The sequence below is a fragment of the Sus scrofa genome, chromosome 12 (assembly GCF_054392235.1).
Source record: "Sus scrofa isolate SSC_HxYL_T2T_F1_AM1 chromosome 12, Sscrofa_HxYL_maternal_Yorkshire_Landrace_v2.0, whole genome shotgun sequence".
Classification (NCBI taxonomy): Eukaryota; Metazoa; Chordata; class Mammalia; order Artiodactyla; family Suidae; genus Sus; species Sus scrofa.
Genome location: NC_139394.1, coordinates 14,253,806 through 14,268,255, shown reverse-complemented (window position 1 = coordinate 14,268,255; position 14,450 = coordinate 14,253,806). Strand labels below are relative to the sequence as shown.

Below are 14,450 nucleotides of genomic sequence, written 5' to 3'. Positions count from 1 at the left end.
CATGTACAACTCTGGCAACCTGTATTTCCCCATCACCAAGAAGAGGGGTTGGAGAACTACCAACGTAAAGGAGGGATCTGAAACTATGAAGAATAGATGTAGTCTCCCAATGACAAGATTTTGAAAGTAAAAATAGGGACAGACAAGCAATGAACCTTCCCATATGCTCAGGAAACAGGGAAGCAGTAGAATCACAGGGAAGCAAAAGAAGGAAACAGAAACAGCAGTAGGACTGGGTTGTATGAAATGACGTAAGAAAAGTGATGCAAGAGACTGCAGGGGTTTGCATCGATGGCGGTGGGGCCAAGACTGAAGACTGGTCAGGAAGGCCTCCTGTGACCTTCAGTTTCTCTGTCTAGCAACTGAGCTGTGTATTCCTACTCCAGGGCAACATTGTGTTTGTTTTTGGTTTGTTTTGTTTTTTGTTTTTTGTTTTTGTCTTTTTAGGGCCTCACCTGTGGCATACGGAGATTCCCAGGCTAGGGATCAAATAGGAGCTGTAGCCGCCGGCCTACACCACAGTCACAGCAATACTGGATCCTTAACACACTGCGCAAGGCCAGGGATCAAACCCACGTCCGCATGGATACTCGTTGGGTTTGTTAACCACTGAGCCATGATGGGAACTCCAACACTGGTTTTTTTTCTTTTTCACTTTAAAGAATAGTGCTTTACTGAATAAAGTTTTATTCACAGAAAAATAAGCTTTAATCTATGATGACTGCCAGATTGTACAGTAGAAAGCAATTTTCTTAGTTTTCCATACTGATGGGAAGGTTTCTACCAAATGCAAACAGCCCATAAAATTATAATCACAAATACAGTAACTCTATTTCAACACTTCCCACAATTACTCCCAACACTAACACAATGACATAAAATGAGTCATTCTGCCAGGTTAGATAAAATATAACAGTAACGAAAAAAATGCAAAATCACCTAATAAAAATCACATTAAAGCCTTTGTTGTATCACATCAAAAATGCAAATTTGTTGCTAAATACAGACAGAATGTCAAAATATCCTGATAATTTTAAACGTCACATTGATACACAGGATGAATGTAGTAAATGTCAAAGATCAGTACACATTTCTGCAAACTTTAGACTTGAAAATAGACTCTTACCACCCAAACATTAATGTAGTGTTGTACCATCTAAAGCTATATGTAGTTAAGATTGTCCTGCTGTATTAGGTATAAAGTGTCATTTAATATGTAGTGAAGTATAGAAAAAAGAAGAGTTGAAAAAATTAACATTTGAGACTCTCTGGAGAAGTACCTTGAAGTTCTTTTTTTGTTTGTTTTTTGTTTTTTCTTTTTAGGGCCAAACCCCTGGCATATGGAGGTTCCCCTGCTAGGGTTCGAATTGGAGCTACAGCTGCTGGCCTACACCACAGCCACAGCAATGCGGGATCTGAGCCGTGTCTGCGAACTGCACCACAGCTCACTGCAAGGCCGGATCCTTAACCCACTGAGTGAGGCCTCCAACACTGTTTTAACTTTACTAATATTTTATCATCTACTACGACTGGGACTCCCTTTTTGGTACTCTTTTCAAAAAAGCCATTTCAGTCATTTATTCTCCAAGTTAAACTTCTGAGTTAATTCAATCAAGATTCAAAAATTAAATTACACATTTGGGGACAATTAAGTTCTATAAAGTGGTAAGCTTCTACCTAGAGACAGCAGTTTCTCTGCACACACTTCTTAACATTTTTTTCCTAGATAGCTTTATTGTACATACAAAATTAAATTATTGATTTTTGCCTATTTATATCTTTAATCTGGACACCTTATTGGACTCTTTCTCATGTTAATGGTTTGGATTCTCAGGTAGAGCATCCTATCACCTTTTCTTGGCTTCCTTCAGAACAGGGACTGAATCTCAATCTTCTATGTACTGGCCACATAGTATTTATCATATAGGTGTCCATAAATGTTTCCTGAGTAATTTTTTTTTTATTTTTATTTTTTTTGCTTTTGAGGGGCACACCTGCGGCACATAGAGGTTCCCAGGCTAGGGGTAGGATCAGAGCTGCAGCTGCCCGCCTACACCACAGCCACAGCTACAGGAACTCAGAATCTGAGCCACATCTGCAACCTACACCACAGTTCATGGCAATACCAGATCCTCAACCCACTGAGCAAGGCCAAGGATCAAACCCACATCCTCATGGATACTAGTTGGATTTGTTTCCGCTGCGCCACAACAGGAACTCCCTTTCCTGAGTAATTTTTTATGCTGCTTAGGTTATTTCTACCCCGAGCTCTGAAGTATTACAAAATAGCTCTAACCCTTGAGTCAACAAAGCTTCAGTGACTACTGAGGTGTCAGATTCTGCAGCGTGTTATAGGACTACAACCAGAAAGCAAAGGTTGCCACTTCGATGCTGACGGTTTGGTGTCATACACTGCTCCACACTTTTTTTTTTTTTTTTGGTCTTTTTGCCATTTCTTGGGCCGCTCCCGTAGCATATGGAGGTTCCCAGGCTAGGGGTCCAATCAGAGCTGTAGCCACCGGCCTACGCCAGAGCCATAGCAACGCGGGATCCGAGCCACGTCTGCAACCTACACCACAGCTCATGGCAACACCAGATCCTTAACCCACTGAGCAAGGGCAGGGATCAAACCCGCAACCTCATGGTTCCTAGTCGGATTCGTTTCCGCTGCGCCATAATGGGAACTCTGCTCCCCACTTTTTTTTTTTTTTTTTAAATATAGCCTCATGGTGGCTAGGCCAGGCACTGAACCCATACCACAGCAGTAACCAGAGTCACAGTGGTGACAACGTCCGATCCTTAACCTGCTCTGCCACCCGGAAACATCCTACATCTGAATCATAAGAGGGATTACTACAGCTCTTTGTACCCTTCCTTTGCTTGGCCCGTGACTGCCGGCAGCACCGTGTATCCAGTGGAATCTTGCTGTGTTTATTACCTAAACCCTATTTTAAAAATAGAATAGTTTGTGACAAAAGAGGTTTTTTTCCAAAAGCTGAATAAAGAGTTAATTATAATCAAATTTTAGTTCATAAGATATGGCTAACAGGTGACTAATGATAGAAGAGAATTCTTTCTATTTCTTACCTTTTGGTGCTTCTGGAACGCCAATGGGGCAAATTATTTTCCTGATACAATATTCAGATCGAATGCCATAAGGACCAACATCTCGCCTCTTAATTATTTCTGTTGTTGTGATTTCAGTTTCAGATGTTTCTATGGTGATTTAATTCACATAGTATTAATAACAACCCAAAATATTCTGAGACTAAAAAGGTACAGCATCTGAGAGTTTAAAAAAAGAGACACGCATAGAATAAATCTTTGGAAACGTTTGCTTAATGAACAACCACAGCACCATCGCTAGAGAGCGACGATACCGAGTTTCCTCCTCCCTGAAAGAAAAAAAATTTTTTTCCAGTCACACCCCCGGCATGTGGAAGTTCCCAGGCTACGGATAGAACCTGTGCCACAGCAGCCACCCAAGATGCTGCAGTGACAACCTGGGATCCTTAACCTACTGTGCCCCAAGAGAATTCCTTCGCTTTTTTTTTTTTTCTTTGCTTTTTAGGGCTACAGCTTTGGCATATGGAGTTTACCAGGCTAGGGGTCTAATCAGAGCTATAGCTGCCGGCCTACACCACAGCCACAGCAACAGGGGATCCAAGCCATGTCTGCGACCTACACAGCAACGCTGGATCCTTAACCTGCTGAGCAAGGCCAGGGATCGAACCTGCAACCTCATAGTTCCTAGTCGGATTCGTTTCCGCTGTGCCATGACAGGAACACCTGTTTTTGTTTTTTGCTGTTTTTTTTTTTTTTAAAATGTTTTAACTGAGTGAAATGCTATTGGAGGCAGCTTTGTTCCTGGTGGCAAAATTCAGTCCAAATAATAAAAACCCTAGGAAAGCAGCAGCAAGCACAAGGTTCCAGAAGTGCCAGTGTAAATGATTTATACTCTACAGTAAGAACTATCTTTTAAAAATTCACACTGGTTCACACGTTAGTGACTCACTTTATAATCCTCTATCCAGCCTCCAGGATTTTCAAGCATGTGCTGCCAAACTTTAGCAAAGCTGCACTTTCAAAGCACTAGGCATTGCATTTTAATAAATAACAGACATTCTTAAATTGAAGGGTCAAGTGATTTTTCTCTTGAAAATGGAAACTAGCATATAAAACCCCCTTACCTGTCCGTGTGGTCCCTCCTCCTGGAGGAGCCTTGGCTGCCATGTCATCCCATCGCAGACTCGCCCAGAGCAACCGCAACATGAGGCTCACTCCAGCTAAGGACTTCACGGTCTGAAGTCTATACCTGAAAGAAAAACCCGAGGAAACCCATGTATGTATATTCTCTATCTCCCGCCCCCACTCACACACATCCACACTTTCTATCACAACGAAGGACTCCCTTCTGTCCACATCATGACTTCCACATTTACAATATGGTTTTGCATGTACTTTGGTTATTTTATGTCCCTTAATAAATGAACATTTGTTCCTAAGGGTAACATCTAACAATTTAAAAAGGGGTTGGAGTGAAAGTTCCTGTGTGGTGCAGGTGGTTAAGGACCTAGTGCTGCCGCAGCTGTGGTGCTATCTGCTACTGCGGCAGAGGTTTGCTCTCTGGTCTGGGAACTTCCACATGCCACAGGTGCAGCCCAATAAATAAGTAAATAAATTTTAAAAATAATAATAAAAAAATAGGAGTTCCCGGCATGGCTCAGTGGAAACGAATCTGACTAGTATCCACGAGGATGCAGGTTCAATCCCTGGCCTTGCTCAGTGGGTTAAGGATCCGGCAGTTGCCGTCAGCTGTGGTGTAGGTTGCAGATGCAGCCTGGATCCAGGGTTGCTGTGGCTCTGGCGTAGGCTGGTGGCTACAGCTCCGACTCGACCCCTGGACTGGGAACCTCCATATTCCACTGGTGTGGACAAAAACAAAATAAAATAGAATAAAATAAATGAAAAGGCACAGGAGTCACTTCAAATGCCATATAAATTTGTAAGATGTTTCACTGTAAGACTGATACAACAACAATTTATGAAGATTTTATAAATTTAGCCTAATTTCAAAGTATGTGTTAGAAAACCTATGAATGAGAGCAAATATAGAGAAATAAATGTGTGACTTAATATGATAAAACAGATAAAGAAGGATAAAATCTCAACTGATTGCTTTTTGCTGAAACAAATGGAAAATGTTTACATTTTCTCAAAAAGCAAAACAAAAAGACCTCACAAATTCAGTAAGACCTTTCCAGATGGACAGAGATTTTGTATTCAAATGGAAGTTCTGTAAAACCTGCACTACTGGACGATGAATACTGCCGCACTAACACTGGAGCAACAAAACGAGTGTAGTCCTGGAATCCTGTGACACGATGACTAAGAAGGACATCCCTCTGTGAGCCACTCTTCAGGCGACAAAGGTACCTCTGCTCAGGTTTTTTTTCTAAGTGCTGTATGCAAAGTTCCTGAACACTTCAGATATTCTTTACAAAGAATATTGAAAACACATTTCCAAATGAATTTACAATAGCAATGAATATCACGTCTTAAAATGGAGTTAACCGTGGAACAGTTTAAAGCAGCCCTAGGCTGTCAATTCTCTATCAGTGGTTTCTGCAAAATTAAATACGTTGTTGACATTTCCGTATACTTAAATAAATATCTGACTGACGGTAGTGTGGAGAAAACCTATAAAATGCAAGTAATTCCTCCTCTAATAGAGGTATATGAGGGAAATCTTAGACAATTCGTATTTGAAAAGCAATGTTCTCCATTCTTAATGTTAAGTGGGAAAAACGAACAATGTGAGAAAGGGAAAGCTCTGGCCTAAACGGTGCTGCAACTTTTAACCTTCCCATCTCCACCTGGGACACCATTGTTTTCTTAGCTGAGCTATCACTCTGCGAATCCTCTGACGGGGACAGAAGAGTTCTTAAATTAGAGGGCGGGCAAATGTGAATTAGTGCAGGGAGGTCCTGAGAAGGGGAAAGTATCTATCACTTTCAGATCACACATCCTACAGAAATGCGTAGGGAACTAGGGACTCACAGGAGAGAAAACAAGTATTTATTTGGAAAGAGAGTTTTTTTCTCATTCTCTCTTCTTCCTCCAAAATCACTCTCAACAAACCACAACTTTAAAGCATCTCTATCTTACAATGGAAACAACACTAGGTGGGGAACACATGCTGTGCGTGCATTAGGGCCAGTTCATTCATTTACTCATTAAAAAAAAAATATTTGAATGTCTTCTATGTGTTAAACTATGTGAAAGGGGCTGAGGACACAGAAATGGATTATAATCTCTCCCTGCATCCTCCGGAGCTGTAACAGAAGAAAGCACAGAGAGGGGTATCTGATTTGGCTCCAGAACGGGGATGAGAGCTTTGCTGGAGTCTCAGGGGACCAGGGTGTGGGGCAGCTGACCAAAGGCAAGAGGTGCTTAGGAGGCACACGTGCTTAGGAGGCAGCGGTACAAGAGCACGCACTTCTTCCTAGTAACCACATTCGCTGTGCTGTGGCTGCAGGAAGGTTGTGGAGGTGCAACAAGAGATGAAGTTGGCACGAGAGAGGAAGGCAGGAGCCAGAATGTGCTGCACCAAATGCAAGGATTAAAGAGCATCAGAGGCAGTCTGTAAGGAGAGCTCTGGAATGTGGCCAGTTTTGCATGGGTGTGAAAGGGAAGGACTTCTGAGAGATGCGGTGTACAAGTGACCCATACTTTCCCCTTCCAGCCCTGCAGAAGTTAACATGTCCTCTCTAAATGCTTGCTCAGCTCAGTCAGAATATTCACAGGATGGATCTGCATTTGAGGAGGGTCCTTCTGACGGCACCGTGGGGAATCCTACTGGTTCAAAGCGATCATGAAACACAGAATCAGAGCCTGGGGAAAGGGGAGGAAGGGAATGGACAGTGTGGAGGGAAAAGGAGGACCTACAAGTCAATGAGACAAGTTTCACGTTTTCAATACCGCTCAGCCTTAACATTAAATTAATAAAAACCAAACATGCGCCTTTGGCATTCTTAGCTCCTACTCTAAGCATCTGACATATTTTATTCAAGTGTAAGTAGAAAAATGCATTTCACATGCATGGTTTTCATAGCGATACATTTTTTTAAATGCATTCTAAAGTCAAGAATAATTTGCATCTTTACCCATGCCTCCATTACAGAAGGGATTATATTTTTCTCAGTTTCAGCAAATTAAGACGTCAGCATAAACCTGAAGGCAATATCTGCTTAAAATGTACGGAAAGGTATTTCCTTCCATTAAAAAATGAGAAATTAACTAAACAGACACAAACTGTGCCCCCAGTGCATATTAAAACATAATACAAGGCTTCTGAAACCCAGCAGTGCAGAAAAGGGCCCTGGGCAACACGTGAACAGAACTGGCTCAGAGAACGGTGCTTCCCCAGTCAAGCCTCCCTTCCGTTTCAGAATAGAAAAGAGCAGAAAGGTCGGCCTCCACACCTGTCAGGTCACTTTAATTAAAGTATTTGTACATAGTAACTTTTCCAGTGGGAAAGAAGTTACCTGCAGGACAGTCAAGGATACATTTTGGGACCGCTCTCAATGAAGAAAGCAGAAAAGTGCAGAGTAATCCTACAAATCCATGAACTGTAATGAAGAGTTCCTTGATTCCCTGCAGGATTCTGCAAATCCTTCATTGCAGGCCCTGCAGAGAAATTGTACTTTTCAGCTGTCTCTATTGAATGTGTAATGGATTGATGATATCTTAATTCAAATCAAAAGACGAGTTATTAAAAACTTGGTTAAACCAACTATGACTGGTCATTTAATTAATTCTTTTATAGAGAGCACTCAGTTACCAACTACGACTGGTCATTTAATTAATTCCTTTATAGAGAGCACTCAGTTACAGTCTTTTTTTTTTTTTTAAATACCTGCTAACTGGAATATAAAGGAAACAAAAAAAGTATGACTTTAACTTAAAGAAACTAGAACCACGCTAAAGACACATAGCGATGAAGCCTAAAGTGAAACGGAGTTAGGAACCTGCTGACGTCATTTAATAGCAGGATCCTAGCGACATCTAAAGGCAACCAAGACCGTTCCTGGTTCCGACGCATGCCCCACAGAACCCTTAGGTCTTCGAAGTTCATGTTCCATCCTTTTCAATTGTAAGGGAGAAAAGACAAAAAGACGAGGACATGAAAAAGGACAAAGCAAGGACAAATATGTGAAATGGGATACAGCAGATAAAGTACTGGACTGGGGTTTAGGATTCAGGGAAACCAGGCGCTATTCCTAACTTAGTCCCTCTGTGGCCAGAGGCAAATTATTATGCATCTATAAAAGGTAAGAATTTCTAAGATCCTTTCCCAATATAAAACGCCACGATCTTCCAACTGCCAACACTATGTACTTAATGCTCGCTGCCCAGAAAATTTAAAATTAAGACTATTTCTGGGTTTAAAACAAAATCTCAAAGGAATCTCAGAGAATATCTTCTCTCACGTAAATAACAGAGAACTCCAAAACAGATGTTTATCATGCAAATAAATTCCACTGGGACTATTCCACATTACGATGAACCTTGCGTGATTTATAGGTGTGTTTCCTATGTCTTCTGTTTTTATGAATTACCTAAAAGAAATAAAATACAAACAGTCCAAAGAGTTGGTGATTACCCAATTCTCTGATTCTCTCTCACTCCCAGAGTAAACACATGCAACAACTTGGAAGGTTAAACCACAACTGTTTGACACATTTCTTTTGTCTTGTGAAAAGTGAAGTTGAGTTCATTTTAAAGGATTCCTTTACATTTTCAGTCTTTAAACATTTCCCCTTAAGTTGGCCAAGTTAAAAAATTCTCTGTACCTTATTTCCATTACTAACTCTGCCCATTAAATATGTATTTCCCTGTCTTATTTCTATTATCTCATAAGTGAGATATCCTTATTAGATAATTCTTTAAAAACGTTCTCCGTCCCCCGAATACATTTTAAAGTACGTACCTCCAGGTGATACCAAAGGTTGGTCTAGGAGAAGGATACGGCCATATGTCCAAGGCAGGTTTTGCATTGTAATTAAAATAAGGGACTTCTCGGATTCCTGCTTTTCTGGCCAACTTTTTTAAGTCATCATTAGGCAAAACAAATATGCTCTTCTTGCTGCTCTTGGTGATAAATTTTCTGTATGAGGGCAGAGCTGTACCTGAACGAGTCTTCTTGGGTCTTGAAAATTTCATGAGTTTCACTTTGTCTCTGGTGGAATATTCTTTGCTCACAGTCATAGACGTTACCAGAGTGCCTCCTGCGGTGGTCAGTGAGTCTGTCACTGTCGTGGTGACGACAGTTTTGCTCTGCTCCTTCACAGAGATGATGTCCACACTGCTGCCTGAGGAGGGCGTGGACAGCTTTGTTACAGTGGTGGTGGTGGTTGTGACCGTGGACTTGGCACAATTTTCTGTGGAAGAAACCACAGTCTGCTTATCACCTTTGGCTACCTTAATTACGGTCTTTGACTCTGTGGCCACTGTGGAGGTCCTGGTGGTGACTTCTGTGATGACTGTTTTTCTTTTAGATTCTCCACTGACATTTTCATCTTTGTGGGTGGGCAGGCCGTTTTCATCAATAAAATCGTTACTGAGGTTAGACTCTTCTCCAGAAGTAAGAGGCGACGACGTAACTTTCTTAACTTCCGAGGTTTCAATTTCCATATCTTCCACCTGACTGGCTGAACTGCTTTCTGGACAAGAGGGCGGAGGCGTGGTGGCTTGTGCGCTCTCAGACCCCCTGGCTGATGGCAGGGACTCTGGGCTATCTTGATAGTCGCCTTCAGCATCTGAAGATCTCAGTAAACGGGATTTTGTTTCCAAGTTGTTTTTTTCATTAAAATCTTCCATGATGACATCGCCATTCATGAATGGCTTTACAGCAGATTCTTTAACAGTCAAAGGTTTAAGATCATTCTCAGGAATTATTTTATTTATATTATTAACCTTTGGTTCAATGTCACCACTTCCTACTTTACTCTCAGAGATCTCTTTCAAGCGTTCACCTTTCAAATACGCTATAGGTTTATTATCTTTTCCATTTATTTGAAAGGTACTTGCTTTCTGTCCTTTCTTTTCAGACTCTCGGTTTTCATTATTCTTTTTGTCAGTGACACTTTTCAGATTTGTCTGATCAATACATTTATTAGCTGGTCTCTCCTCTAATTTCTGATCTTGACTTGGTTTTTTACCATTTGCTTCATTTACCCTGCCCTGCAGCCTGCTGTCATAGTTTCCAGTGGACTTATCTGAACCAAAGTCACGTTTCAATGGTTCCAAGCCTTCCACACCTTGTTCTTGAGTTATTAACTGTTCAGAAATACTTTCATTGCTGTTCTGAACAATCATATCTTCTTCACTGCTGTCTTGAATAGACATAGTATCAGAACTATTTTCCAAAGTGCTATTATATTCAGAGTCACATCCCAGCTTTCCTTCAAAGTCTATTGCTTTTGACAGAGATGGGGTATCTCTGTCATCAGTACTCTTAGGTACCGATGGAAGTAAAGGGCTCTGGGAAGGAGAAACAAGGCTGTCATTATCCTCCTGTGTGAGTGGTTTTTTGTTCTTATAGATCAAAGTACCAATTTCATCTGCACTGGCTAATTTAGAGTCATTAAGGAGAAAATCACTTCCTTTTGGCTTACTCTTACTAGGTTCCTGGTCTTTCCTGGCAGGTTCAGAGAGACTCTCATCTACGTCACTTCGAGCAGAATGTGGTTTCTGACCGTTTGTCTCTGTGCTCTGAATGGAAACGTCACCTAACATTTGATCTTTTGGATAGAGTTTGTTTGCTGTGTGATCAGCATCACTGATCCTAAGAACTGAGGAATCACTTTGTGAACATCCCCGAATCAAGTCATCGGATTTATCATTACTTGCCTTAGAGCTCTGCTCTTGTCTGAGCAAGTCACTCTGACACCCTTCTTTTGCTTTTGTTAGTACTGGTAACTCAGACAGATTTTTCAAAGAACTCGGAGAAGTCTTCCCCACACCCTTAATTCCACCCTCCAACTTCATTTTGTCGTGGCGTTGTTTTTCTTCCAGTGTAAACTGTTTGATTCTCCTTTCAAGAAGTCCATCTAGTTTAGATGATTTGATTTTCTTTTTATAACTAGTCCTTAGATGAAAACCCTCACTGACATTGACCACATCCACTTGAGAACTTTCCTGACAATTTATACGTGACTCTGTTTTCACATCATCATCTATTTCCATTGGCTCTTCCTTAAAGGATTTATCATTGTCAGAATCTAAAACTTCTTTTATATCTGTGAAACAAAGACATTTATAAAAATGTAATTCTTACTCTGAAACGTGGAAATCATGATTAATATTTTTATTTAAAAACATACCAGTTTTTCTTATTTTTACCGAAAACCTTAACTATAAATATCAATATATTTTAAAGAAATGATATGATTAAAAAAGGTCAATGGACAGGGCTAGGTTTTACAAAAGGTTAAAAAAAAAACACATATACTCCAAACATTTTTTTTTTTTTTTTTTTTGCTTTTTAGGGCCACACCCGAGACATATGGAAGTTCCCAGGTGAGGGGTCAGATCGGAGCTACAGCTGCTGGCGTATGCCACAGCCACAGCAGTGCAGGATCTGAGCTGGGTCTGCTATCTACACCATAGCTCACAGCAACGCTGGATCCTTAACCCACTAAGCAAGGCCAAGGATTGAACCCACATCCTCATGGATACTAGTCGGATTCGTTTCTATTGCAATGAGGAACTCCCCCAAATATTTAAAAATTGTGATTCCTAGGATCTAAAAATGCTGGAATGAGGCAAGGAAAATGACTCAGTACATAACAGCTATTGCATATACCAATACCTTCACATAAGACTTTGTACAAAGTATTTTACGTTTATAAAACATCTTAAGGTTCGCTTAGCTTATCTAGTTTTTAAAAACAACTTTTCACAAAAGACAACATAAGTTCCTCAGAAAGTTGAACACAGAGTTATCTCTTGATCTAGGAATTCCATCCCTCCGTATTTATTCAAGAGAAATAAAACAGGTCCACACAAGAACTTGTACACAAATGTTCATATCAGCTTTATTCTTAGCCAAAAAGAAACCCAAATGTCCAACAACTGACGAATGGATAAATAAAATGTGATGAATCCACACAATGGAATGGCTTTTTGTAAATAAAAAGGAATGGAATACCAATATATGCTACAACATGGATGAATTTTGAAACCATGCTAACTGAAAGAAGCCAGACACAATACTACCTGATTCTGTTTATATGGAATGTCCAAAACAGGCAAATCCAGAGACAGAAAGTACACTGGGAAGACTGGAGACTGACTGCTAGTGGGTATGACGTTTCTTTTCAGGGTGATGAAAATATTCTAAAATTAAGTGTGGTGATGAGTGAACAACTCTGTAAATATACTGAAAACCACTGAACTATACAGTTTAAGTGGATGAATTACATGGTATATGAGTTATGTTTCAATAAATCTGTTACCAAAAAGAGACAGTGCAGTACCTTTCCTGCTGTGCGAACTAGATCCAGGGCACTCTTATCACCCCAGGCTGCCCTCCACCCCGACTCTCCTTACCTTGGTCCTTCTTCTCAGTAATCTTTGAAATGTCCATTTCACTTTGGTCTGCTCCTTTTGCAGCATCTGAATCTTTTACCTCTCTTTTCTCAGAATCAGGCTCTGTTTTCATTTTTTTTGGACTTCGTGGACTTTTTCTTCTATCTGATTCATCCATATTTTCATCCATATTATTTTTAGCTTAAAAAAAAAACCCATATGTAGTAATTACAAGCATGTCAAATTTTAGCAATTTACCTTAACACAGCTAGTTTAGTGGAAATGATCAAGTATGGCCCAGCAATTTATACTTTTTTACTCAGAAAAAGAAAAAACAACGTTGAAGGTGCTACATGCTTTCTTATACACCTAGCTGACCTACAGCATAGCAGGAATAACTACATTTTAAATGTACTTCAGAATCCTTCACACATGAGACTATTTCACCCTGTGCATTGATTCCAGAAAGTCCGCATCAGTGGTTTCTAACACACTCTGTATTACAGAACCATATTAGAACTGGGTAAATGCTGTGTCCCCTATCCAGAAAAAAGTACATACACAAACTTTCATAATACATTTCAATGGATTCTTGGATAGCCTTGAAGTCTATCTATGAACTCCAGGTTAAGAATACATAAATCTGCATCACAGAATAAAGAAAAACCTCCAAACGTGTAGCCTTCTTTGGACCTGATCTACTGCCAACGGCAAAAAGGCATCTCTGAGAAAACTGGTATAAATGGAATATGGACTGAGAAGCAGACGATTAATATGTTAAATATTTCTAATTGTGTTGAATGTGATAATGGCATGGGGGTTACGGAAAAAATGTTCACTTCAGCTAGAGTTACATACTGAACCACTTTTTGGTAAATAAATGAGTTCTAGGATTTGCTTTAAACACAGGGGAAAAACTCTAGGAAAAAAAGTGGGCAGTGACAACTGAAAGGAAAGTGATAGAATTTGTTAATTGTTAAAGATGAGTCATGGTAGCTCATTATCCTGTTCTGTTTTACTTTGTGTAGTTACAAATTTTCCACAAGGAAAAAAAAAAAAAAAAACCCCAGAGAAGAGAACTATTGTCTAGATGAATCTTCCTGGGTCTTAGTGGTGTATTTTCTACCTTTTATTTTCTTTTTGCTTGAACCCTAATATAGCAAGGTATACTTTTTTTAATTTAAATGAATGACTCCTTCTGGAAAGGTTTGGCTGAGGGTAGAGTGCAAAAAACACACTCACACCTGTTCAAGATAGCAGGGTACTGGTGAGAGAAGAGGATCGGGGATCGTAGAAAAGGGTAACGGGCAGCATCTGCACCTCACAGGCAACAAACAGGACAGAACACTAAACAGATGCTTTCCTTATTCAATGCTTTAGTTATTTCAGAAGTGGGCAGTATTTTTTTCCATGGTTTCAAGTGGCTCGAAAAAAGCTTTACATGACAGTGGTAGCTCCATCTATTAGCTGTAAGGACCCTGATGTTTAAAACAGACAATTATACAATGATTGCCCTCCTCATTAAAAGTTTTTCTGACATTACAAATACTGATATTTTTATGAATTAATATGTAAAACAAATGCCTCTGAGATAGAATAGAGGTGAGAGATAAGGGGCACAAACAAGCGGAACTCTGGTCTTCAGATGCTAAGTCAATTGTTCCCTGAACTACATTGTTCTGTTTCTCAATATGCCTTTGTCTCTATCAAATGATCAAATTAGTCTAAGCATTATTATAGGGACAACAGTTCTGAGATTATAATCTGCAACTGATGTTGATTTATATAAATGTACAAAGCCACTGTTGCCTTCACTCTAACTCCTGCTCTGCCATTAAGCTAAGACAATGTTACAC

At 40.0% G+C, this 14,450-nt stretch overlaps 1 protein-coding gene across 40 annotated transcripts in view; it reads right to left on the bottom strand.

Annotated features, from left to right (window-relative positions):
* BPTF (bromodomain PHD finger transcription factor) overlaps window positions 1-14,450 on the bottom strand; it is a 144,301-nt gene that overhangs the window by 45,238 nt on the left and 84,613 nt on the right. For 39 of the 40 annotated variants that reach the window (XM_084983895.1, XM_084983902.1, XM_084983915.1 and 36 more), the window contains 4 exons: window positions 12,616-12,795; window positions 8,993-11,303; window positions 4,191-4,315; window positions 3,088-3,216 (listed from right to left, as the gene is read on the bottom strand). In XM_084983895.1, the coding sequence (XP_084840021.1) occupies window positions 3,088-3,216; window positions 4,191-4,315; window positions 8,993-11,303; window positions 12,616-12,795 (2,745 nt within the window). Of the gene's footprint in view, window positions 1-3,087; window positions 3,217-4,190; window positions 4,316-7,547; window positions 11,304-12,615; window positions 12,796-14,450 lie in introns of those variants that run through there. The other variant, XR_014820917.1, reaches the window with a different exon arrangement.